We start from the raw sequence: 24,840 nt of genomic DNA on the forward strand, positions 1-24,840 counted from the left end.
ACATCTGGAATGGAGCTAATGAAGGAGCAACCCAGAGTTGCAAAATTTGTCTAAAAGCTTAGCTGGATCTGAACTGACACCTACCCGATTTCTGTCTTCAAGCGTCAATAGATCCTCCGCCACGCATTTGTCCAAGACATCTCTCACCAGAAGCCTGTCCACCAAAGTGGGCTGAAGGAGGTTCAGCAGTTGGAGACACTCATCATGAGCACTCTCAAAGGATGGAGAGGGCAAGTCGGTGAGCTCAGGGTTCATGTAGCGGGCGGCTAATGGGCTGCCTGCTCGCTGCAGGGCCTCCACAAATTCCCTAGCCCAGCCAGGGGGCCAGACGCCCTTCTCCAAGGTGCTCAGGAGCAGTTCAACTGCTTGCATGTTCCCAGTGGTGGCGGCCGTCGTCTGAACCTGCTCCTTCACCTCTGGAGGCAGAAAGGTCAGGTAGTCTAGTACCGGCTCCACCTGGATGTACTTTTTCACCCTGGCCCTGAAGCACGAGATGAGATAGCGGAAACACTTGTCTGTGGAATAGCCATTCGCCATCTTTCGTTCTCAGAGAAGGGAGAGGATTCTCCCAAGTAGACGGACAGGTGGCTGTTCTCTACTCAACAGGTGAGACGCGGTGCCTCTGTCCGCGGCCTTGGAGGGCCAGGGTCTGCAGCTAGGGGCCTGACAGCGGCGCGCGGAGGCGCGGGCGCACCTGGGCCGGCGGGCAGGTGGGCCGGCGGGCAGGCGGGCAGGAGTGCCGGCGGGCCGGGGACGCGGCGGGGACCTGTGCACGGGGCGGGCGCGGCCCCTCGGGCTCTCTGCGGGGCTCGCCGGGGCAGGGGACCAGGGCACGCTCTGCACGCTCGGATGGGAGCTTTGAGTCCAGCTCTCTTCCAGGCCTGTCTTATAAGTTAGCGCGACTTTTGTTTCTGTTTCGATTCTCTAGGACTTTCCAAACGTCACCGCCCGCCGGGCAGGGAGTGTGTGTTTGGTCGGGGAGGAGCCACCCTTTGCTCGGGTCTGGCACGGTGAGTCCTTTGCTCAAGGGCACTTGGGGGAAAAGGAAAACGGAAGCGAATGCTCTCCCCCTGAGTCGGACAGCGACGTTCCAACAACGACAACGGGGATTTTGTCTCCCTTGCAGGATCCTGCCTCAAAATTCAGATTTCTTTCCCACAGCCGCCTTGAAACACCCCTTGTCAGCTAAAATGTGAAGGGCGTGAAAGCTCGTGACTCGGGACTTCCCAGGCCGGGCGTGAAGAGAAACTGCCACGGACGCTGCTGCCAACAGGGAGGATGCACCCTTGCCTGGTGAATGCGGGCAGCTTCCGGCCCGCCAGAGTAGTAAGACCGCAGGGGCAGGTGGAGAGTGAAACTAAGAAGACACCTTTCTAGAGATGTGAAACCCCAGAACCCCAGGATGAAGTGACCTCTGCACCCTTTCTAGAATAAATCTGACTTCTTGTGGGTCCCCAAGAACTCTTTCCTCTGGGAATTTGTGGCTGGGTATGAAAAACAGCGAATAATGATAAACAGTGAACTTCATTCCCTCGTGCGTAGATTGTGGTATTTATTTGTCTTTGACCAGCGCCTGGTGACAGACGCAGAGGACTTTAATCACCAACTCAGCTTAGGAGGAAGCCAAGACTGAAGGTTTTCTCTCTCTCAGCATGTAAGTTCCCTGTATTTTTTAGTATACAACCTTCCTTCAATAAAACAAAACAAAATCCCCAACAACTTATTTTTGATATGACTGCCATTCTTTTCTTGGATTCAATACAGCAAGTTTTGGCTGAAGCAGCTAAGAACTTAATTAGCAACTAATGTACCAACTTGTAGTAAACATCAACATTTGTCTATGTCATGAGGGAAAAAAAGACACCCACACTGAAAAATGGCAGCTGCATTTCAGTACAGAAACCACATAAATGTGAGTCCTTCAGGTTGCTACTCGCTAAGGCGTTCTGTAGCCCTGGGTGGCTGTGGGTGGTAGTGTATAAGTTTCGTAATGAGAACCTCACGGCGCAGAATTATAGGGAGGATGGAGCGGTCATTTAGGCTGTCAAAAAGATATATAGAAAAAGTAATTGGTTAGCAAAGCACATTCAATGAAGTTTAAATAGGCCAGAGAAGCCTGGCTGTGCTGGGGACTGGATAAGAGAAATCTAGAGTCTTTGTGAGTATTTTCGGGGGGGCATACAAAATATCCAACTGAGTACTTTATACATGTTGTCTTATTTTATTCTCTAATTATATTATGTAGCTAAGCCTTTTTCTTCCCTAAAGGATTGTAAACTACTTGAATAAAGGACATATTTACACAGTACCCAGTACAATACTCCACAAATAGTAGACCCTTGCTGATTTTGCCCCTGAAGGGGAGTTTTATTTGCCTTGACTCTAGCAAGTGGCCGAATGTCACACACACAGTGAAAGTTGTTGAAATGAAATGGAACCTTTACCTTGCAGGTGGGCCAAATTTGTGCTATTTTTTTCTGTCTCTTCATAAACACTGCTATATCTTTACTTTCTTTGGGGAGTTTCCTTTGCACCCAGGTAGAAGATAATCACACTAGATGTTTCTACAAAAGTATTCAAATTATTACTTTTAGTTATTGTGTCTATGAGATGTCTTTTAACAAAAACCTCCCCCTCACCCGCTTAGGTGCTGGCAGGTTTCATTCAGTATGGTAAAGCAAAAACAAACAAAAACAAACAAATCAAAAACATTCTGTGCCCTGGTACCCATTCTTCTATCCTTTAGTTTCAAACATTGGGGAATAAGGAGGGATTGCTAGTTAAATATGGGAAAATGATCTCATCTTCTTAACACCATGAAATTGCTGTCCTGGTGAGAGAGGGTCCAAAGCAGAAGTTTAAATGTGTGGTATTTAGATTATATCATTCATTCATCCAATCATTTAAAAACTTACTTATTAAGTATCTATATATGACCAGCGCTACTCTCGGTGCAGTTAATAAAACTAAACAAAGTTCCTACTTTTATGGAGCTCACAAGCCAATGGGAGTGGGAAGATGGATAATGAATAATAACTAGAAAATATGCAATGTGCTGGGTGAGGATAAGTGTTCTGAGGACTATGGTGAGATGTAGATAATAGTGCACATTATAGTTTCCCTGGTTGATTTTCCATATAGATGCCCTCTCCTCGCCCTCATCATTAGCATCACATAATATCCATTCATAACAATTCATATTTACTCTCAAGTAAGAGTCACTTTGCTGGACGAGGATTGAGTGACGAGGACTGAGCATGAGTGGGAGCATCTGAGGGAAAATGGAAAGGAACCTCTTTTTTAGGAATCTGCCATAATCTTGGTAGGACCCCTTCTGGAGGAAGGAGGTTGAGGAAAAAAAATCCAACCCACAGCCTCTCAAAATTTATCCTTTTTCTTCACCTATATTTTTGCATTGTGATTTAGTTTATTGTCTGCTTTTTGTTTGAGTAATGTTTTCTTCTGTCAAGTTTCTTCTCATCACTTTCAATTTTCATCCTCCTCATTATTTTCTAAATGTAAGTTTCTGTTTCCTTTCTCCTTTGAGGTAGGAAATCATGCTGATCTATAGCTTTTCCTTCTCTCTAGACCTGCCTTGTCTTTATAAACCTAAAAGGAAAATTTCAGTCTTCATCATTTTTAAAAGTCACCCTTTAGCATTTTATTCTTTAAATAGTAATTCAAGAACATACTAGATAACAGATTCCTGCTATTATCCAACTTTTCATTTGAGTTTTCTACAATTAAGAAGTAGTACAAATCACAACTGTCACTTCTTTGACAAACTAGAACTACAATTTAATGGTCACACATGGCAGTAATGTCTTTTCCAAAGAAAATGACAATAGATTTAGTTAAATGAGGAAATCCTTCTAGAATTGTTATTGTTTCTTCATTTATTTAACAAATTGTTTCAATAAAGAGTTTCCTCCATGGCATTTACAGTTAGATACCTTTGACCTAGCAGTGTAGAGTTATGATTAAGCAGAGAGACTCTGAGCTTAGGATGTCCAATTTCTCAGTTGTAAAATGGAATGATACCACTACCATGTCATAGGGTTGTTCAAAGGATGTACTGTAAAGCATTTCGCCCCAGGGCTGCAGTGTTGTATGTGCCCAGTAAGTGACTGCCAGCATTCTTACAGGCAATGAGTAAGAGATGGTGCTAGTTGTCAAAGAAGGCACAATTTATAGAGGAAATAAATTAGTTATGTACATAAACACAATGTAATAACTAGCCACGTAACTGAGCTTTTAGACAGCTTTTTGCAAGAAACGAACGCTGATGGGCTGATTTAGCAGGAAAAGTTTGCTAAAAGGATACTGTCCTGGCTTTATATTTCAAAAACATGAGTAGTTCCAAAATAGAAAAAGAAATTCTGGCTAAGTTTATTAGATCATGATACTTGTTTCTTAATTACTTCCACCAATTCAATGGTGAAGTTCTGATTTTAAGTGTGCACATGTAAAAGCTTTTCTACATAATAAACAGTTTTGACAAAAAAAAATCAGATGTCAGTGAAAAATTTTTTAAACATCCATTTTTTCCAAATGCTTCCTCTATAGCTTAGGTTCTTTCAAAAACAGTTACTTGCACATTTACACATATTTTGGTTAAAACAGCAGCTTTACCTCAAAGATATAGATTGGCTATGCTTCTTTTACTTTATTTTAGAATACATGCTTAACAGCAGACTACAGGCCAATGTAATTAGAGTGCCATTGTCTTTGCCTTGAGGTCATGGTGGGCATTTGGGGGTTAGATGTCTCAGCCTCTGTCCATTCTGACTGAGGGGTGGCTGTTCCAGTGGTTTAATACCTGCCCCAGACAGTTAGTGAAATATTTGTATTTAACCTCTCTTCTATTATAACTGACAAAGTTTTGAAGTAGGAGTACTGTCAAGTGAGTTCTTGAAATCAAATATTGAGATAAATCGAACCAATCTTAAATCATAAATGGTTACATTAAGATTTTTAAAGAATAATAAAGTATTGTCAATTACAAAATATTTTTTATTATTAATGCACTAGAGTATATGAATTACATTTACCAATCTTATTTTATCTTCATCTGACCCCTTACTATTGAATTTTTGTTTGTATTTTATGATGTATTATTACAGTTGTACATTTAAAGATTTTTTAAGTAAATACATATACATTTATTGGGGTCTATGTTCAAATATTTTTACTGATAGTGATCAAGAACAAAGTCCTTGGAGACCACGGTTCTAGAGAGCCTCCCAAGGGCTAGAGGGTGTAATGAATTCAGGTGAAGAGCAGGATTAACAAGAATGGAGGAGAAAGATGCATAGGTGAAAAGAGAGAGAACTCTGAGGAAAAAAGGACAATCCAGCACTGGGATCTTGAAGTGGAACATTTCAGGTTACTAATATTATTATTGCTTTGTGACAAATCTCAGTATACTAAGTTAACACATGGACAAGGATATATTTCGTATCCTATTGCCAGACATGATGTCCACCAGATTTTTTCTTGAATTGAATATTTTAATAAAATTCATTTAAAAAATAGTTTATGTTCACTGCAGAAATTTCTGGGGAAATCACATAATATTGAAGAAGACTATATGAATTACTTTTAATCTCATCATCCAGAGATAGGCGTTTTTAATATTTTAAGTGTATTTCCTACCAGTATTTTATTGTGTAAATATAGGTGTGTATGCATGCATGTGCACATGCATATACACATCCAACATTTGTTCAACAGAGAGTGAGCTGAGATGGTCTCAACTGTGAGGAAGAGATCTCCCAGGAAGAGATCTCCACAGGGAGATCACGTTGACATGCCAACGGGAGAAAGAGCCTGTGAGAGATCCCCTATGGCAGGGATGGGCAGGATATTTGGGCAGCAATGCCTAGTACTGAATAACAATTTCATTCCTGTGTTGCACTTGCTGTACTGACCCTTCTTAGTCCCAGATCTTTCCTAAAAGTCTGCCAATATAACAGGCAGTTAGCAGTGGTGATTTGGTTAATAAAGGAGAGGCAGTGGCCCCATGTGGTGGAGCAGAGCTGCACAGAAAGAAAGAGAGTCTAGAAATTGAGACAAGGAGTATGGATTGAGAATTCCATCCAAGGGAAATGATGAGAGTGTAAGCCCTATAGGAAACCTCAAACACCTTAGGAACTGTGCCAGACTTGCTGTGCTCTGCAGGATGGGAAGGGCCATCTCAGTAGCCATGCTTTCAGCTGCAAGGTAAAGAATGCCTGAATAAATTTGACCCAGCAAGAGGGATTGATTTTTCTCACATAACAAAAAGAGTCAGTGATTCACTGAGGTCAGAACTCTGGGATGTGTCCTGTAATTGTCTTGGTTTTATTCTCGTGGTTGCAAAATGGCTACAACAGCTCCAAACATCAGTTCTTCTTCCAACTTCAGTTAAACGCAGGTTGTATGGGGATGGAGCATAGAGTTTCTCCCATTTGCCTCCTTCTAACAGTGAAGAAAAAATATTCCGGGAGTTCCCCAGCAGAATTTCTTATATATCTCATTGGCTGGAACTGGGTTGTGCCCACCTCCCCTAAAACAAAATGATACATTAAAAAATTCTGATTTCTAATAGTAAGGCACTAAATATATCATGAAAAGGACATTTGTTTACAGTATGAGAGCTGACCAGAAGGCAGAGCATCGCCTTGTTTGATCTCAGCTAGGAACATGCCCATCGGGCAACTCAAATTTTTCGCTGCTCTGCACATGTTCACCAATGACCCTGAAAGCACGAAAGCTAATGATTTTTGGGTAACAAATAAATATTTTGGCAAGTAGGTGAATAGTTTCCTTGTCTAACCAGGAGAATTTGGAAAACTGGATCGTGCTTTGTAGACATATTGCTGAATCATTTGTACTAATTCAGTTTAGCTAAAACTGTGATATTAATGAACATGTATTTTCAGCAATTTATTAAGAGCGATGTTATAGCTTGGAACATTCTTCTGCCAAATACGTTGACGTGGGCATTGTCAGGTATTTGCTCAGAACAAATAAAACCTATTATGCGTGATAGAGAATAAATGTCTTCACGGCAATAGCACCTTGGACACTTCAGAATGTAAATCTCTAGCTTATATTTGGTAAAATTGGATAATGTATAAATTCAACTAAAAGGTCACCTAATGTCTGTAAACTAGAGAGAAAATAACAAGTACAGGAAATCTGAATCTGAGTGACTGGAAGAATTTTTGTTTATCGCATGCCTAGCTGTTACCTAGATGGTAGTTTTCCAACCTCTTGGTTTAGCAAAGAGAATGAGAGACAGACGGAGGTACCCCTATATCATTAAAAAACTCTTACTGGGGCCGGCCTGGTGGCACACCAGCTAAGTGCGCATGTTCTGCTTCGGTGGCCTGGGGTTTGCCAGTTTGGATCCCGGGTGCGGACATGGCACTGCTTGGCAAGCCATGCTGTGGTAGGTGTCCCACGTATAGAGTAGAGGAAGATGGGCATGGATGTTAGCTCAGAGCCAGTCCTCTTCGGCAAAAAGAGGAGGATTGGCAGCAGTTAGCTCGGGGCTAATCTTCCTCAAAAAAAAAACCCCAAAAACCAAAAACCAAAAAAACTCTTACTTATATTAATTAACTGTAGTTTCTTATACTTTTTGTCAACCATGAAGAGGGAAGTTGGGAATATTATCAGGAAACTCAAGTTCCACACAAAAATAAGCTCCATTGCATAGCCACTTTTATTGCAAGTTTATCATACACTAGGTGACTAATATTCAATCTGTAGTATGAAGAAGCTTAGTGGTACCTTAGAGACTGATGGAGAGAGGCTCAATGGGTGAGGCTCTGGCTCCCCCCCGCCCACTCCAAAGTGGATTGACTTTTATTGGCTTTACATTTTGAAGTTCCATATTTTTGGAAAAGTATTTGAAAACCTCTGTGCTGGGAGGTCAGAACATCATGTATAGTTCTTACAAAAATAAAAATATTGTATCAGAGCTTTCTTAGACTCTCTCATATTTATATATGCCCAACTAGGAGCAATATGAGTTCAGGCTGACCAGCTAATCTGGTCAATTTCTTATAGAACCAAATATTAGAAAAGTTGGGTGAGTTCTGGAACAAATACACCATATTGTTGAGGGAGAAAAAGGGACTTCAGTTCTATTATGCTGCTATTGTTATAAATGAAAGAATACATGAGGAAAATCAGCAAATGAATGAAATGATGATATACCAATTTATTGAGGCTGCAAATTATACCACATTTTATAAAGTAAAATTAAAGTAAATTTTAGAATTTAAATTTGTAATTAAATTTATAACTAAAATTAAATTTAATTTAAATTTTATAATATTTTTATTAAGATATTTCCTGATTATTCCTAAAAGAATTAATTTTTTCCTCCTCTGGATTCCTAATTAGAATGTGTGTATATGCATATTGCATTTGCAGGCCCGTATGCATATTTGTGTCGAGGGTGTATAGATTTAGCAGCTCTAGGAGAGTTTGCATACTCCTTCCCAACCCTTAGGACTGGTGCAAAACTTTAAAACTTATTTAGCATAGATGGTTTCATTTCATTGATTCTTTCTCCCTCCGATGCAGTAAAAACCTCAATAGGCACATACTGTATTATGTGGGAGATTTTTAAAAAATTGTAGAGTGGTCCAAATAACTGCTACAAATGATCTACTTAAAAATGCTTCAAAATGAAGGAGTTATGATTTTAACAGATAGATGAGTATAAATAAGGTTGCAAGCATGGACTAAGAGTGATATCTGATTTTAAGCATTTCAAAAATGTTATGTTTTTCAGGAATAGACTGCATATGTACGCATAAATGTGCTTCGTGTTGTTAATTAGGAATTAAGAATAATATTAACATTTAATAGTTATGGAACACCACAATGAACTATGGAGAAAACCTGAGCTTCCTCACAAAATGAATTCTGAAAGCTGACCCAGGTTCTCAGGTGGGGCCAAGCACTGCCTGTGGCTCATTCTGTTCCCTGAAACCTCAATGACACAGTGTCTCTGAGGAGCCGCAGACACAAAGCAGCCCAGGCCAGCTCCTAGACATTCAGCTGTGCCCAGGCCGTTCTCAGAAAGCTATGAAGTGGGGAAGTCTTCCCTTGCTTCCTCCTTAGGCTTGTCTGTACTGCTCCTTGCTGATGATGGTGTTGCCTCTGCTGCCACCTTGTGGGGTTTTCACTGTCAAATCTTAACTACATCAGAACTGACTTGGCTGGTATCACGGAAGTAAAATTGTAGCCATGTACAATTACAGATTTTTTGACAGGTAACAGAAAAGGGAGGTAATCCGTATTTCCTAATGGGAAGATAAAACCGTGACTATAATTTAGTATAAACTTAAAGTATTTTGTTTTATAAAAGCAGAGAACAACATATAGAGAACTAATTGATCTTCTGGTAGGAAATATCCCCAAAGAGGAACGGAGATTCCCAGAAGTTGCATTACATTACCCAATGTCACACTGTCAGCAGATCAACATGAAGTCAATTGTCAACTCTAAAATATTTATTGCACAGTTCCTTCAAGAGTTATCATAGACAATAATGATTAGAACCAATTGCTTTAAAACGTAGGTTTTATTATTATTATGGTATGAAGAGGACAACAGATCAGGAGAAGATTACCATTGAAAAAAACAGTTTGTTACAGTTTGCAAGAGGAGGGGGCCCAGGACACCATGCAGAGCCACACAGGAAAGCACCGGGATCAGTGAGGGGGCAGAAGGAGCAAGAGGAAAGCATAGACAGGAGCCTTCATTTTGGTTTCCATGGGAAAGGCAAGGCAAGGTAGGGTCAGCAGGGTTAGATTTGGCAGGGTTAGAGTTGGAATAATTTCAGCAGGCTCTGGGGCATAGGGGCTGTCCCTAGTTGCCTCGTGTCCACCCTGGGGAGATTAGTGTAGAGGAATACTGCCCCTTGGAGTGTAAGGGCCAGAGAGAGGAGCTAGTTCAGTCTGAGCTCTGGATTGGCCAGTTTGCCTATGAACGGCACACCTCCTGAGGAGTCATTTGCTATCTCTAAGAACTGGCTAGTCCTGGGAGGGGCAGTCTCTCCCCAGTCAGCAAGGCCCCAGATGCCAGAGCATCAAGAATGCAGAAAATAAGAAAATGTAGTTAATATACCAATTAATATATTCTTTTGAAATCAGAGAGTATATGTGAATGAATGAAATCAGTAGAGTTAATAAAGAGAAATTATTCTAACTCTGATATTGGTATTAATTTATTATCTGCAAAATATCGTTAGCTGATAGATAGTTTTCTATATGAATGTTTCCCAAATATCAGGAGGAAATATTGATCTAAATATAAATAAAATTGATCTAAATATTTGCTGTTTTTTCCTTGTTGTAAAACTATATTATAGGGTAATAAGCTTGAAGATATATGTTTTGCTTAGTTAATACTGCAAGGTTGAGATCATAATCATTTAATTTTTCAAATTTTTACTGAAAAAGCTATATTTTAGGTGCATACTTTTCCAATAGAAATCAGTTCTGTTTCCTTCTAAACAGTTTTTGCTTTATGTGCACATTTATTTAAAATAATGTACAGAAAGACATTTTATACAGGAATTTTAATTTAAATAAACATTTGATCTTTTTTATGCATATACCTAGATATTTACTCTCTCTGTCCCCACCCACCCCTTTTTCGTACTTTCTCTTCATTTAATTTTGTTTTCTGATATCACTAACTACTATCTTGACAATTAATGAGCAAACTGTGGCCTAAAGATTCTGTTGCCAGTTTGCATCCTCCTTTCTCCCTCGCTCCCTTCTCCTGGGCTGGTTGCCATAGTGCCTCTTGTAAGGGGTGGCTCAAGTCCATACTGGAATCATGGTGGCTGAACTAAAACCTAAGTTCCCGCTCATTCTCTCTCTCTCTTGTACATATCCTAGTTGCTTGATCAAGTATTTGTATTTAATTAAAGAGAGATTCACCATTCAATATAATTATTCTATAAATATTTACTTTATATAATTTATCTGGATTTTTGTCTTACAGAAAAATTACATAGGTTGAGTCTCTAATTGAAGAGTTAAATTTTGGCAGGATCATAAGTATAAGTTGTGGAATTTCTTTTTCTTCACTGTCTGATATTTTCCACTTGCCTCTGAAGATCGTGCTCCACCCTCCTCTACACTGAACTGTTTCCTGGGAGGCTGACCTTTAGGGACTGCATCCATGAACTCCCTTTTCCTCTGGCTTCTGATTGGGATCAGTCAATGGAAGCCATGGCAGGAGATCAGAGGCAGGGAAGAGAATGCGATTGTAGTATTGGTTCCCTCAGCTCCTTTCCATCCAGTTCATCATGCATCCTCTTACTAAAGGTCATATATCAAATGGCCCTCTCCATACAGCTACTTTCTCTGGGTTTTAATAATGGCTTCCTCGCCTTGCTCCTCAGCCTTAAAGTGGTAACGGATCCTCACTGTCGCTTGCACTGAGATGCTATACCATCGCTTAATGGTGTCTCTTAACTATGTCAACACCTTTGTAAATAGTGACTTTATTACAATCCTTCAGTTACTGTGTTTGAGTGTGCCATCTGCTTTTTTGGTGGTTATGACAGCAATTGAGTTTTATGGCTAAAGGCCGGAAAGCAAGGCAAATATCCAAGGTAGGCAAAGTTGAGCAGATCTTGGATGGTGCGTTAACTGGGCTTGTTACACCCACCTGGGTTACTCCTGGCACCATCACTGATCATGGTTCCTCATCTGTGTTAATATATGTCATAATTCCTACCCTCAGGAATCTTACAAGGAGAATACCAAATTTTTTTCTTTTTACTTTATTTCAATTTCTAATTTGGGATAACTCAAGCAATAAAGTGCTTTATAGCTTAATTCTTAGATTTTAAGCAACCTAAAAAACTTTAAGCATGGAACTTCATTCATTCATTTGTTCAAAACTATAGGAGCACTGTGGGTTGTCATTTTCCAAACATGAAAATTAATCAGGTCATGTTTTATTTTAAAAATATTTTGTAATTGTTTTGATCTGTGTCTACATCCACAATGCAATTTATTACTATCTTAGTTTCCTCTTAAATGCAATTCATGATACTTATTTCACAAGATTGTTGTGAAGATCAAATGTGATAATCTTCAAAATAGCTGTAAAAAGCATCATGTACTATATAAACAAATAAATTGTATTTTTTTAGTTTGACATTAATTAGGGAGTGGGGTGTTGTGTATCTTCTTCACGCATACACAAAATACCTAAGGATTAGCTTGGAGATGGGATGATCTCACTTTTAGCCAGTCTATAATCTATTTAAGAATTAGGTCACTTTTATGTTTTTGATTAAAGCATTTTTAGTTTTTTGTAACATGATCACTTTAACTTAACTTACATTATACATAATCAAGTTACTTAGCAAAGGAATAAACACCAACAAAAAAAGTATTCAATCAACACTATTTCCTTTATATCTTTCCAGAAAGTCAGTTTTGTGAGTGTATGATCCCATGTTATCAATATGGAGTCTAATTGATATTCACAAGCATGAAACCTGCATTTAAGATTTAAGATAGGTATTTTTCCAACATTGCCTGAGTAACAGATTACTTTATTGAGGCCATTAATCATAGTGTTGTTGCTTTTACTGAGCATTAGTTGTGGACACATTGTAGTCAACATTATATACATGCATTTCTAAAGAAGTTTGCATTGAATCCAAATTACTTAATAAGGCTTCAAAATTCAAGTGAAGATGTATATATTCAGAAACTATATCATTTGTCACCACTCTGAAGAGTCCTGTTGACACTTTTCATATATGCATTACTGTTTATTAAATTGCTTTAGAGTTTGTGCTTCTGCCAAAAGAGTACTTAATATTACCAGACTTAGAAACAGAAAACTGTGTTGTTGAAAGCTTAGCTGAATAAGGTCAATTTGTCATGTGGCTAGTCTCAGTAATAAATGGTAAATAATATTTATTTTTGTCTCATTTAGGAAGCTTATTATTTCTCTCTGTCCTCACTAGTGGGCAGTAACCCTTAGGCAGTTGCTGAAAGAAACAGTTTTGAACTTATAATGAAATTACTACTGGATGGCTTCATTTTATACTGTCATATTTTTTATGCTTTATGCAAATAACAAATATAGAACCTTCACTGTTCCATATTAAAAACACAATGAATAATTCTGGATAAAATATTTTAATTATTGCATGTATATCAATTAAAACTATGGCATGAAATCTATGTGAGTACATTTCAGTATGAAATAGATAAATAAATACTAGGGTGGATCCAAGGTGACAACACAACAGTAGACATTATGACTAAGTGTCCCTTTTTTCTCACCTTTCAGACTTTGTGTGCTGTAGACTGAACTGTGTCCCCCTAAAATTCATTTGTTAAAGCCCTAATCTCTAGTGCGATGGTATTTAGAGATGGGGTCATTGGATAGAAATTAGGTTTAGATGAGGTTATGAAGGTATGACCCACATGATGGGATTAGTGCCCTTCTAAGAAGAGACATCAGAGAACTTGCTTCCTCTGTCTGCCCACACTTCCGGAGGAAAGGCCATGTGTGGACACAGCAAGAAGGCAGCCATCTGTAACCCAAGGAGGGAGTTCTCACCAGACACTGACCCTGGACCCTGCTGGCGTCTTAATCTTGTACTTTCAGTCTCCCAAACTGTGAGGAATAAATTCCTGTTGTGTAAGCCATCCAGTCTATGGTATTTTGTTATGGCAGCATGAGCTGACTCGGACACTGTTTATGTAGTTTCTCAAGCTACATGGATTTAAATGTTGCCAGAATCATTTGCTTATATAATAAGCCACAACTTTAATCCACTAGGTCATAAAGCTATTTCTATTATTCATTAATTGTTATGGACAATGATGTCAAAGAGGCACTAATTTCTGGGGCCCCTCTCACTGTCATCACCAGCATGAGCAATTAATTTTCATTTTAGGGCTATATTGGACGAGCACCTCCCACCTCCCACTAAGTTCTTCACTACTTCTCAACAGTTGCTGCATATGTCCCAAGGGGAGAATCAAGGTTCATTAAGATGCAGATGCTGAGTGGTTGGTAGGCACCCTGGCTAGCTAAGCTGTTCACTCCAGCCAGCCTCTTGGATCAACAACCTACTTAACATTTGAGACTCATAGGCTTCTCAGATCTTACATGCCCAATATTGATTTCTGATTTGCTCATTTCAAACAGCTCTTCCTCCAGTCTCCACCACTGGCAAAGATAAACAAAGCTGGACTCTAGTTAAAGTGGTAAGGATGATTTTAATTGATATACTATTAATAACAGGGAAAAGAGTCCGCTGTGAACTGAATTCAACTTTGATTTGTACAGAGGTGACTGGGCTTTTTAAAGGGAGAATAAGGGAATAGGGAAGGAGCAAGTGGGGCTCTGTGGAGTCAGGGAAGTGAAAAATTACAAAAAACAGGAAGATGTGTTGATACTAGTCCATGTGAAACCCATCTGGGTTTGCTAACTGGTGCTAAGTGAAGTTAGGCTCCTACATGCCACAGAGACTGGGGGACAGGGGCCTACCTTCAGGTGTCGGTTGGGACAAACAGTAAATTCTTTGGCAGCCTTGAGTTTTCTCAGGTAGGCACTTTAAGGAGGGCTAGGGTCATCCTAGGGATGCAGTCTTGAGCTGTCAGAAACTATGTTAGTGTTTGTTCAAGTCTTTATAGGCCAGGATTAAGGCCTAGTCCAGAGGAGGTCTCAGAAGAACCCGGCTTGAGTTTGGTCAAGGAGAAAATCTTTGTCATCATGTCATTAATGGGCAAATCCAAAACATCAGTGAATCCTGAGGGTTATACCTTAAAAATAGAAAATAATCTCACCACTGCTCACCATCTCAACTGCTACACCCTGGGAAGTCACCAGCATCTCTAAAGTACCAACAGACTGCTCACAGATCTCCTTGCTTCTACGCTAACCTCCTTCAGTCTATCATCAACACAGCTGAAAGAGTGATCCTTTAAAAATTAAGTCATATCATGTCCCACTATGGCTCCACACCCTTCAGTGGCTCCTTATCTCATCAAGAGTATAACAGAAAGTCCTTATAATGGCCTGTAAAGGCCCACATAATCTGCCCCAATGGCCCTGCTCTGTAACCACTCTTACGACTTTCCCGCTTGCTCAGTCCACACCAGACTCATTCCTCTTTGCTGTTCTTTAAACAGGTCAGCAGCCTTCTGCCTTAGGACCATAGCTCGAGTTCTACCTGGAATAGTCTTCCTACAGATAACTACATATCCAACTTGTTCACGTCCTTTAAGTCTTTGCTCAAATCTCACCTACTTAACGAGGCTACTTTGAGCCTCCCATTTAGTACTGCAACCTACTCTGTCACCTCCCTCCCCCTGCTTCCGTTTTCATTTTGTTCCATAGCATTTATCATCTTCTAACATACTATATGTTTTATTATCTTTACTTGTTGTCTTTTCTCTCTGCTAGAATGTAAGCTCCAGAAAGACAAGGACATCCCTCCCCCCTTGGTGTATTTTTTCCATCTAAACTAGTCCTACATTATAGGTGCTCAATAAATATTTGTTGAATAAATGAATTACCCTTTGTCAGTGAGATTTCTTAGTGATATATAGTATATAAGTGATTTCTATGAGAGCGAGAGGCTCTGGCTCTGGAACTGAAGTTTGCTGAGGAGCAGTAAGATTTTTACTCTTGTCTCTCGTGTTCCTGTCTCCCCACCCCCACCTCCATTCATATAGAGGGAAAGAGAAAATGAGGTCTACAGACAGGAAAGGGAAGCATAATCAATTCGGTGTTTAGGAAAATGTACTGGTCAATTGAATATCTAAATTTATGATAAGACCAAAGGCCTCCAAGATTCAGAAGAAATACCATAAGTGGACATAATCATGAAAGCTTTATGGTCACCAGAAAGCATGTGTCCTGTGTAAGGAAAGTAATTAGATTGGCTAATCTTAGTCAAAATCATGCATTTTCTTGTCTGTTCCTCTAGTAATTGGTGTGCCATTTTTCTACTTCTTAAACTTTCTCCTCTTATAGTGTAAATAATTTTTATTATATTTTGAAATATATTTGACTGTGGTTGGGGGTGGGGAAGGAAGGGAAAATGCATTGTTTAAGAGACCACATTCTGCAGCCAAACTGCCTGGACTCTAATCTCAACTTGGCTACTAACTATGCAACTATGGATAAGTGACATCTAACTCCCTACTTTTTGCATTTGTAAAATGGAGATAATAATAGCACATACCAGACAAAGTTGTTTTGAGGAATAACACCTCACAACATACGGTACCTGTTACATAGAATTCACCGTATAAATAGCTATTTTTATGGAATTATGGAGTATTTTCTGAAAAGAAAAATGTATAATTAAAAATTTTTTTATGTATTACATTTTCATAAAATGATATTGTTCATGCAATACTAACTGAATTATGGAGGCACATTTTCATTACTATTACTAAAAAAAACCCTCTTCATAGGCTCATTTGAGTTTTTAATTTCCTATACTAGAAAATTTATAATTTGAAATACAAGGTTTAGAGAGAGAGAAATGCTGCAGACTGTGGTATTGAAAGTTTTTTCTGTATCTCTTATAGTAGTGTACAGGAGGTAAAACAATTTCCCTTTACCCTTCTGAGTTCTTGGCTGAGATCCCTATAATAAAAGACAGATTAACAACAGGAAAAAACCCAGAAGTTTGTTAACATGTGTTGTCGTGTATATGGGGGAGATATCCAGGGAAAAATGAGCAACTCTCAGAGGTGGCTTTGAACTCCAGCTTAAATACCATGTTCAGCTAAAGAGAAAAAAAAGAAAGAAAGGTGTGGGGTAGACTAGCTTTGGGGAGGTTACCTGGAAAACAGGGTAAATAACTGAAAGGTTTGTTAGACAGATTTAAGTCCCTGCCTTCTCCATTAATAAGAGTCTACAGTTGTCTCAGAGTATTAATCTTTGTCCTTCCTGGCAGAGAGAAGAACAGGGACACTTTTGTAGATATAGTCTTGCTTTTAGGCAACTAGAGAGGGAGCAGAGAGGTTTTCTTGTTTCTGTTTCTCAGTTACCTGAAGTTCAAAATAATCTTCATGCCAAAGTGACAAATTTTGGGGTGGCATATTCTGCTGCCCTTCAATACGAACTTCCCTGGGTGGCTCTTTCTCTCAGAAAGAGATACATTGCTAAGAACTGTGAAGGATCTGGTATTTTATCCTACTTGCATGCTGTTAAGTAGCCTGCCACAGTTTCATAGAAGGCAGGAGATTCATCCATCAGAGACAAAGGACTTTATTATTCAAGACACAACAGGTAGCATGAGCTTCAGGCTCTCATAGATTCCTCTTGTTCTGAAGTCCCACAGAGGGAAATGGAGCCTCTAGGCAGGTGCTGTAAAAGCAGTAGGTTTGTATCAGAAGGAGGAACTCTGAGCTTATGAAAGTCCTGCTAGCAAACCTACCCAAACTTTGCCCTGGAGGGAGAGATTATTTTTGTTATCCTGCAACAAATATTCTCCCTGCCCTTGAGGGAAATACTATCTCTATCTTTGAAACTATCTGTGTAGAAATGCAAAAGACCCATGGAGACTTGATTCCCAATATACACAAATGCAATGCATCAGTAAGGCTATTATGAATAGAAGCACAAAAATTCTGACCAGAGGTTTAGCCTAGTACTGTAAATGTAAAACTCTCAATCCTCTCTGAGCATTTCTTTGAATATGTAGTTAGTCAATTAGAATAAAACTTTGCAACAATTTGTTTTGCTTTGTACTGCTTTATCCCTTGGTGCTTTAATGAGTCAGACACTCCTTTCTCTTATCAAGTAGGCTTTACTGTCTCCATTCATCTATTCATTTATGCCAATAATTTAACCTTATTGGCTGAAGTATTTCTTATCACGTTAGAGGAACTAATGCATAACTTTCTCAAGAGTGGCTTGTACATTAGCAATCTTCCTTTCTCTCCGCCTCTGCCTGATAAAATTAGGTTTCACAAAGTTCAACATGTTCCTCCTCTGTAATGTAGCTGAGCAGTAGTTATTCAGCTTTGCAAGGTTGATTTCCTCTGCAAATAGGTAAACACTTTCCCCCACATCTTTATTTGTAAGAAACATTTTAATGGTTGTCTTATTCTTCAGCGACAACTCAAAATAATATGATCCTGGTCTCTTTAAGCTCTTATCCTTTGGTTTGTGTGTGTGTTTGTGTCCTGTCTTTTTAAAGCTGAAGTTACAAAATTCATTTGAGTTCTAGAGAAAAGCAGAACTACTTACTCAATTACTATTACTTAATAAATCAAAATAATTGAGCATTTAACTTTTCATCCAGTGATAAAACCGACCTGTTCCTCTCAGTAGATATAATCAGGAGGCACAATTTAAGAGTTTGCCCAAAGGTTGAATCATTGGCAGGGTTGCCAGATAATATACAGGACTTCCTGGATATTATTAGTGTATAAATAGACAATAATTTTTTAGTAAATCCGTGTCTACTGCTATATTTGAGACATTCTTATATTTTTAAAAAAATCATTGTTTATTTAAAATGACATTTAACTGGACATCCTGTACTTTTATTTGCTAAATCTGGCTACTCTAGACACCATTTATCTATCAAACAAATTGCAAATAACCTTTTGGTAAAATTTAGCGTCTAGTGGGTTTTATTTGGCTTAGAAAGTCCCCTGGGGGCAGAGGTCAAGGTTTCAAAGTTTTGATGATGTGACATCAACGCCATGCAAAAATAAAAGTGACTAACTCTGCAACTTTCAAATTTATACATGTGTATTTGGAAGTTCAGCTCAGAAGAGCAGAGGAGTAGGTTAAAAGAAGTCACGGACCAGGCAGTGTCAGGTTTCTAAACAGAGCAAAGAAACTTTACAGCGGAGAGCCTTTCCAAAGGGGCTGGAAGTTACCGCGGCAAAGGCTTTTTCGCGGTTGTGAAGAGAGAGCGCGAGACCTGACCGAGCCAATAGGAGCCGAGGAAGAAGGGGATGGGCACGTAAAGCCAATCAGAGACCAGATGGGTGGGACTATGCTCCGGGAAGGGGTGGCCTACAGCAGTGTGGGCGGTGAAGAGTGAGACTCAGCCAATCGGAACCGAGTAGGGCGGGGCTGAGCTCCAGGAGGGGGCGGTCTCGGGGAAGCGAACAGTGTGGTAAGCGTGCTTTCAGCCTCACCTGCAAAAGCACCTGCTCCGGCGCCCTTCTTCCGCAGGGCAGACGCGGCCTCGAAGGGGCACGGGGAACGCTCGCGCGGCTCGTCATGGCCTACCCGGGATACGGAGGAGGGGTGAGTCCAGGCCGCTTCGCCGCGGCCTCCGCCCCCTCGGGGTGTGGCGCCCTTGCTAGGCGGTGCCAACGTGCCAGTCTGCCCTCGGTCCCTGCTTCCTTCGCTGGCCTCTGGTACCCGGCGGCGCCGGCGCTCCACTCGGTGCTAGTGCACGGGCCGGGCCGGGCCGGGCCCAGCGGGGAGCCGCAGGTATTCCGGTCCCTGAGGGCCCCTTCGGCGCGTCCGTGGCCAGCCAAGGATGTGGTGTGTTTTTAAACATTTCTTTCCTGGAATGGAGAACCACATACTCTTCTTGTTCCAGTAATCTTTTGCGGTCCACCTCCTCCCCCCTCAGTTTTGCGAGACGTCCTCTTTCGGAATTTTCTGACCACTTCTTGTTTTTTGTCCTTTCAGTTACTTATGAATAAGTTAAGATATGCTAAATGTCTTCTAATCCTTGTTGTTCTACCAAGGGCAATCTGTTCTTGTAGAGTTTTGGGGTGATGGGGTGGGGAGGGTTACTCTTTCTTACATAACTGTTTATCTTCATCATCTTTGAGAGTTGAAAGTTGTCACTAGTATCCTGATGGCTTGCTTTTTCTTCTTAGAAAAGAGCCCACACCTTCAGTACTTATGTCATGATCTCCAAAGTGAGGCGAGCACGTTTTGTTCACAAAATGAGCGTGCGGGCTGATCCACTGGGGGTATGGGTAAAAAATAACGTATTTTCTATTTTTATTTCTATTTATTTATATCTAGAAAGAGAAATTGAGCTTTACTAATATATAATATAGAACTTAACACTGTCATTTGGCAGTGGTCTTCAAAGAGTTACTCAGACCCCTGGGAATACTTGGGAATTTTTTTTTTAAGAGAATGAGTTTCCAACCCTCAACTTCCTCACATACTCGCTCCTGGTCCTAAAATTGTTTGCTTGAAAACTTGCCAGAGTTCCCCCTGGGGTCTTGCACTTTACAATTTCTACCCCTCATCAGTCCTTAAACTTAATGGGGAAGTAATAAGGATAAATCCCCATTCAGAGATTAGTCAAGGTGGCATAACCCATGGGGGTTTTAAAATTTCCATGTCTTCTACATATTTTCATTAGGGTGAAGCTTGCTGTTAGATACGTAGTATTTTTATAACTATTGTGTGTTCTGAAGTCATAAAGATGGCAGAGGGGGTGGTGAGAGTAGTAAGTTTTCATTCGAAGAATTTGGTACTACCTTACCCCTGCTTTTGTTAAAGAGTGCATGTATTTGATGGAGAGCCCTACTCTGCAAAGTAAAGACAAGACCTGTATGTGTTTTGAACATTTAAATGCCCTTTTCCATTTGCTTAAACATAGCAGCTCTTTCAGCTGTTCTCACACTCATCATTAGTAGCTGGAAGGAAAAGTACCCTCGAATAGCTGAAGCATGTAGATTAGTGAGACTGATTCTTTTAAATGTAATGGAAATATTTAGAGATGCATTGGATAAAATTTACAAATAAAACATATGATTTCTTTACTCAGAGTATATTAATGAGATACTTAAAACTTTTATAAATCATATTACTTATAGTCAATCTGCCTCTTATTAATGTTTCCTATATTCTTTTAACAAAATATAAAATATGTTAACTGCTAGACCTATTTGTTTTGATAGTATACTTTTATCTAATTAAGTGCATGATTCATCTCATTAGAAAATGCATTTCTGATAAATTTTGTCTTCTTTAACAATTGTTTATCAAAATTGTAATATATATATTTTTTACTTATTGTGTACTAATACAAGTTATAACTCAGTCTCAAGAGATTTTTTTTTCTCTGTTTCTCATTATGGCCACAGGAAATAAAGCAAAATTTAAAATTTCAACTTATATAAATAGTTTTATTTTAGGTAAGTATGACAGGGATCAGTATTTTCAAACATGAAAATACATTTTAAGCATAAAACACGGATTAGATATTCATGGAAGTAATAGAATAAAAAATGAATTCAAAGAGTAAAAGGAAAAATGTAAAATTTCTAAATGTTGCAGAAAAGCCTTTTCATGCCTTTTTTAAAATGGGTGGGAGCAGGTATCAGATCATTATAGTGTGTAGATAACAGAGGATACTTTCCAAAGAGTGATGCAAAATTTTATTTGTAAATCTTGAGATTTGTAATTATGTTGGGAATTGCATTTTTTTATAACTATTCAAACTTAAGATAAAAACTTTATATGTCAACATAAACTATGAGGAAAGGTATATAATTTAAGAAAATTTTTTAGGGATAGGGAAGCAAAATGTTTGAAGAACCCTCATGTAGGTGTTGGTGGTGGTATCCTGAGGGAGGAGGTGGAGTTCTATCCGTTGGCCTCTCACTGTCTCCTGTCGGCCTGTGGTGACTTATTACAGTTTATGTGTTCAGAGTTCTCTGGGGTTACAGATTATATGATCTAGTTTTAACTAACCATCACAAAATGGACAAGTAGTTTGAAAATTTCTGGGAAGAAACTAGAGATCAAAGATAATAATAAAGATTCAAAAATGTGCAAAATAGCATGAAAATGACATCATTGATACTTTTAAGTCCAAGCTTTTCTTTAGTCACATTATTAGGTAATAAAAATGATGATGTAATGATGAGTTTTAACTCATTTTAAACTATCAAGAAGACAATCTGAAATATGAATTTATAGAAACTATTTTTAGAGGTTAACCTTGTTGGCCAGAGGCCCCAGTTCCCCTTCACATCGGCCCTTCTACATGAGTCTTGGGCTTCTTCATGCTGGCTGTGTTCTAAGAGAGAGAAACAGAAGCTGCCAGTCCTCTTAAAGTCTTAAGCCTGGAATGGACATGGTGCAATTTCTACCATATTCCTCCTGATGAAGCTAAAGCAGGCCCAGCCCAGATTCGAGGGAGTGGAGAAATAGTCTTTGCCTTTGCATGGGAGAAGTGGCAAAGAATCTGCAACCATCTTTAATCTGACCACTACTAGGCTCTCACATTTTTGGATTTGGGGGAGGTTAATGCTGGAAGTCAGGAAGAAAAGCTAGAAAGAAGGTTATTCCTAAGAACAGATTCTTCGTATAATACAGCTTGCCTGACTTTGGTTAAAACAAGTGTGTTGAACCCTCAAGGCACAAATGGCGGTGCCACAGTAGAGCGTCCATACCCTGTCATTTGATACTACTTCAATATTAGCTTTTCACTAATATGCTTATATAAAAAGTTTTTCAGTTTGTTTTCTTATGTGAAGGTAAGGTGGCAAGAATCTTCAATAAGCCTTAAATTCTCGGATCTGCCTGTGGCCTTGATTACTCTCTGTGGCCTTGAGGCCTTGGAACCAAAGTCTAGCTCTTTGTTATTGCTACATGCTCTCAGAGCAAAAGCTGCGTTGGGGGTTTTGCTAATCTGGGTTTAGATTTGTCCTCTAAACAAAGGTTTTGACCACCCCCTTGAGCCCATTTCCTGGTGCTCCAGTATTCCTCCATACTTTTGCCCTTACCTGCTCCAAAGGCTCCTGCCTTTCCTCCTACCCTCCCTAATACTTTGAATTCTTTTCTCTTTTTGCCTTCTGGCAATTTCTGCTCATCCTTCAAGGATGCAGGTCAGGATGATTTTTGTTCAGATTGGAATAATGAACTTTCTAACATTCTTGATACTTTTTCCTCTTCCTGACTCATAAAAATACTGAGTAAAATGCCTTTCTAAGGTATTAAAAATGTATACCAAAAGTGAAAAGAAGAGAGAAACCAGAGCTCTAGGAGGAACAAACAATATGTAGCCTCTGGGGTCAGACTGTCTGTATTTGAATCATCATTTGCTTTTTACTCGTTATTTGACCTTAACCAATTCAGGAAACTTCTTGAAGCTTCAGGTCCTCAGCTGCTAAAAGGCCATAATACTTTTACCTCATAGAGTTGTTGGAAAATCAAATTATATCATAGATGGAAAGTACTCAGAACAGTACCTGGGATATGAAAAGCTCTCAATAAATAGTAGCTTTGTGTTTTTGTTGGTATTCTTGTGTTTGTTATTCTTAATAGTTTTTAAGAGGACTGTTGTTGGAATTATCACTTTATTGATCTGTTCATTGGGGTCTTGCTTTTTTAAGAATATTTTCTGGTGGCGAGAGTGTTTCAGCCCTATGCGGCTTCCCATGATTAGGTCACAATTGCATTGTGTTTACCATGTATTCTTCAAAGTATGTGTCTTGAGATTTACTTCTACTTGGTTTTACTATAGGTGAAATTTTCTTCTATTTTTTACTTTTGGTTTATTTCAGTGATGATGATGGTAAACACTTTTTAAAATTGTGCCTCATGTTCATCTGTTAGACTAAGTTCTGAGAGGCCAGAGACTTCTTTTTTCTTTAAAGTTCTTTTAATGCTGGATAACATGTTAATGGACTGAATTATGTCCTAATGGAGGATGTCTACCATTTTGTAGCTAACAGCTTTTGTGATAGTGAATCTGGAAGCTTTCAGTAACACTATTCTTGCTTCTCAAAGGCCTTCTCATAGATATTTTCTTTTAAAGTAACTTTAGTGGAAGATAGGTAATATTTGTATTAATAACTTTCTCCTTTTTCACTCTTATAGTTTGGAAATTTTAGTGGTCAGATGCCAGGAATGCAGATGCAAATGGGACAGCCAGTGCCAGGAACAGGGCCAAACGTGCTCCCTGGTGGATATTCTGGGTACCCAGCATATTCAGACAGTTATTCCTCAGCGGGAGACCCCATGTGGACTTACTTCACTGCTGTTGCTGGACAGGTGAGATGCTAAGTGGATTGCACAAAGACCAGTTTACAAAATGATTGCTATTTAAAAGAAATGTGAACTCTTTTCCTTAATATATCATTTTAAATGTATATGAAATTTGTGTTTTAAACTAGACTGCTTTTCTTCCTGAGATCAGAGATGAGGGTAGTCATAGTTATTTCATTTTTAAAAGTCTGTTGGTATAATGCTTGACACAAACTAAAAGAGGAAACAGGGTGATGCATGGAGACTAAGCCAGAGAGGATTTGAACACAGATCTGCCTGTAAATCTCCTTACAGAAGCTGGGCCAGAGTATCAGAAAGGAGACTTGTAAGTTGTGAGTGGTTCTGGGAGAGTCTTGATGGTAAAGCAGATCAGGAAAAGGTAAAGAAGACAGGCCAGAATGGAGGTCCGGACTAATGAGCAGAGACAGACATTCAGACTGAAGCCCTGGTCACAGTCCATATCTTCTTTTATACTGGTCAAGAAAAATCTATTGAATAGTTAGAATTTTGTAGAACTGTGATAACATTTTTCCTGCATTATTCATTCACTTAAGTGTTTACTAGATCTCATATGCTTTACTAGAAATAGAGGATATTTTCTTAACATACTTTTCAACTTTGCTTTCTCTATAAACTTTGTTCTTCCTATACAAAAGAACCTATATACTCTTCAAGGTTCCTTCTTCTGTGTCTCTGGCAATATAGAATTTAGAGAAAGGTCCTCTGTGCACTAAGCAGACTTCTGTGTGAAGTGTTACAGAGGAAGCTCATACTTGAACAGAAATTATCACCAGACCACATTGAATTAATTTCCCCTCCTTTAATTGGGTTGGG

At 39.2% G+C, this 24,840-nt stretch overlaps 2 protein-coding genes across 6 annotated transcripts in view; one reads left to right on the forward strand and one right to left on the reverse strand.

Moving 5' to 3' along the window:
* Window positions 1-537, reverse strand: part of IFIH1 (interferon induced with helicase C domain 1) — a 52,070-nt gene extending 51,533 nt beyond the window's left edge. For both annotated transcript variants that reach the window (XM_046658987.1, XM_046658986.1), the window contains exon 1: window positions 85-537. In XM_046658987.1, coding sequence (XP_046514943.1) covers window positions 85-537 — 453 coding nt within the window. The remainder of the gene's footprint in view (window positions 1-84) is intronic.
* The window catches only part of GCA (grancalcin), a 32,804-nt gene continuing 8,456 nt past the window's right edge, over window positions 493-24,840 (forward strand). For 2 of the 4 annotated variants that reach the window (XM_046658989.1, XM_046658990.1), the window contains exons 1-2: window positions 19,133-19,281; window positions 23,839-24,012. In XM_046658989.1, coding sequence (XP_046514945.1) covers window positions 19,255-19,281; window positions 23,839-24,012 — 201 coding nt within the window. In that variant the 5' untranslated portion in view covers window positions 19,133-19,254. Of the gene's footprint in view, window positions 607-928; window positions 1,655-19,132; window positions 19,282-23,838; window positions 24,013-24,840 lie in introns of those variants that run through there. The other 2 variants (XM_046658992.1, XM_046658991.1) reach the window with 2 other exon arrangements.

This window comes from Equus quagga, chromosome 4 (genome assembly GCF_021613505.1).
Source record: "Equus quagga isolate Etosha38 chromosome 4, UCLA_HA_Equagga_1.0, whole genome shotgun sequence".
In the NCBI taxonomy this organism is placed as follows: Eukaryota; Metazoa; Chordata; class Mammalia; order Perissodactyla; family Equidae; genus Equus; species Equus quagga.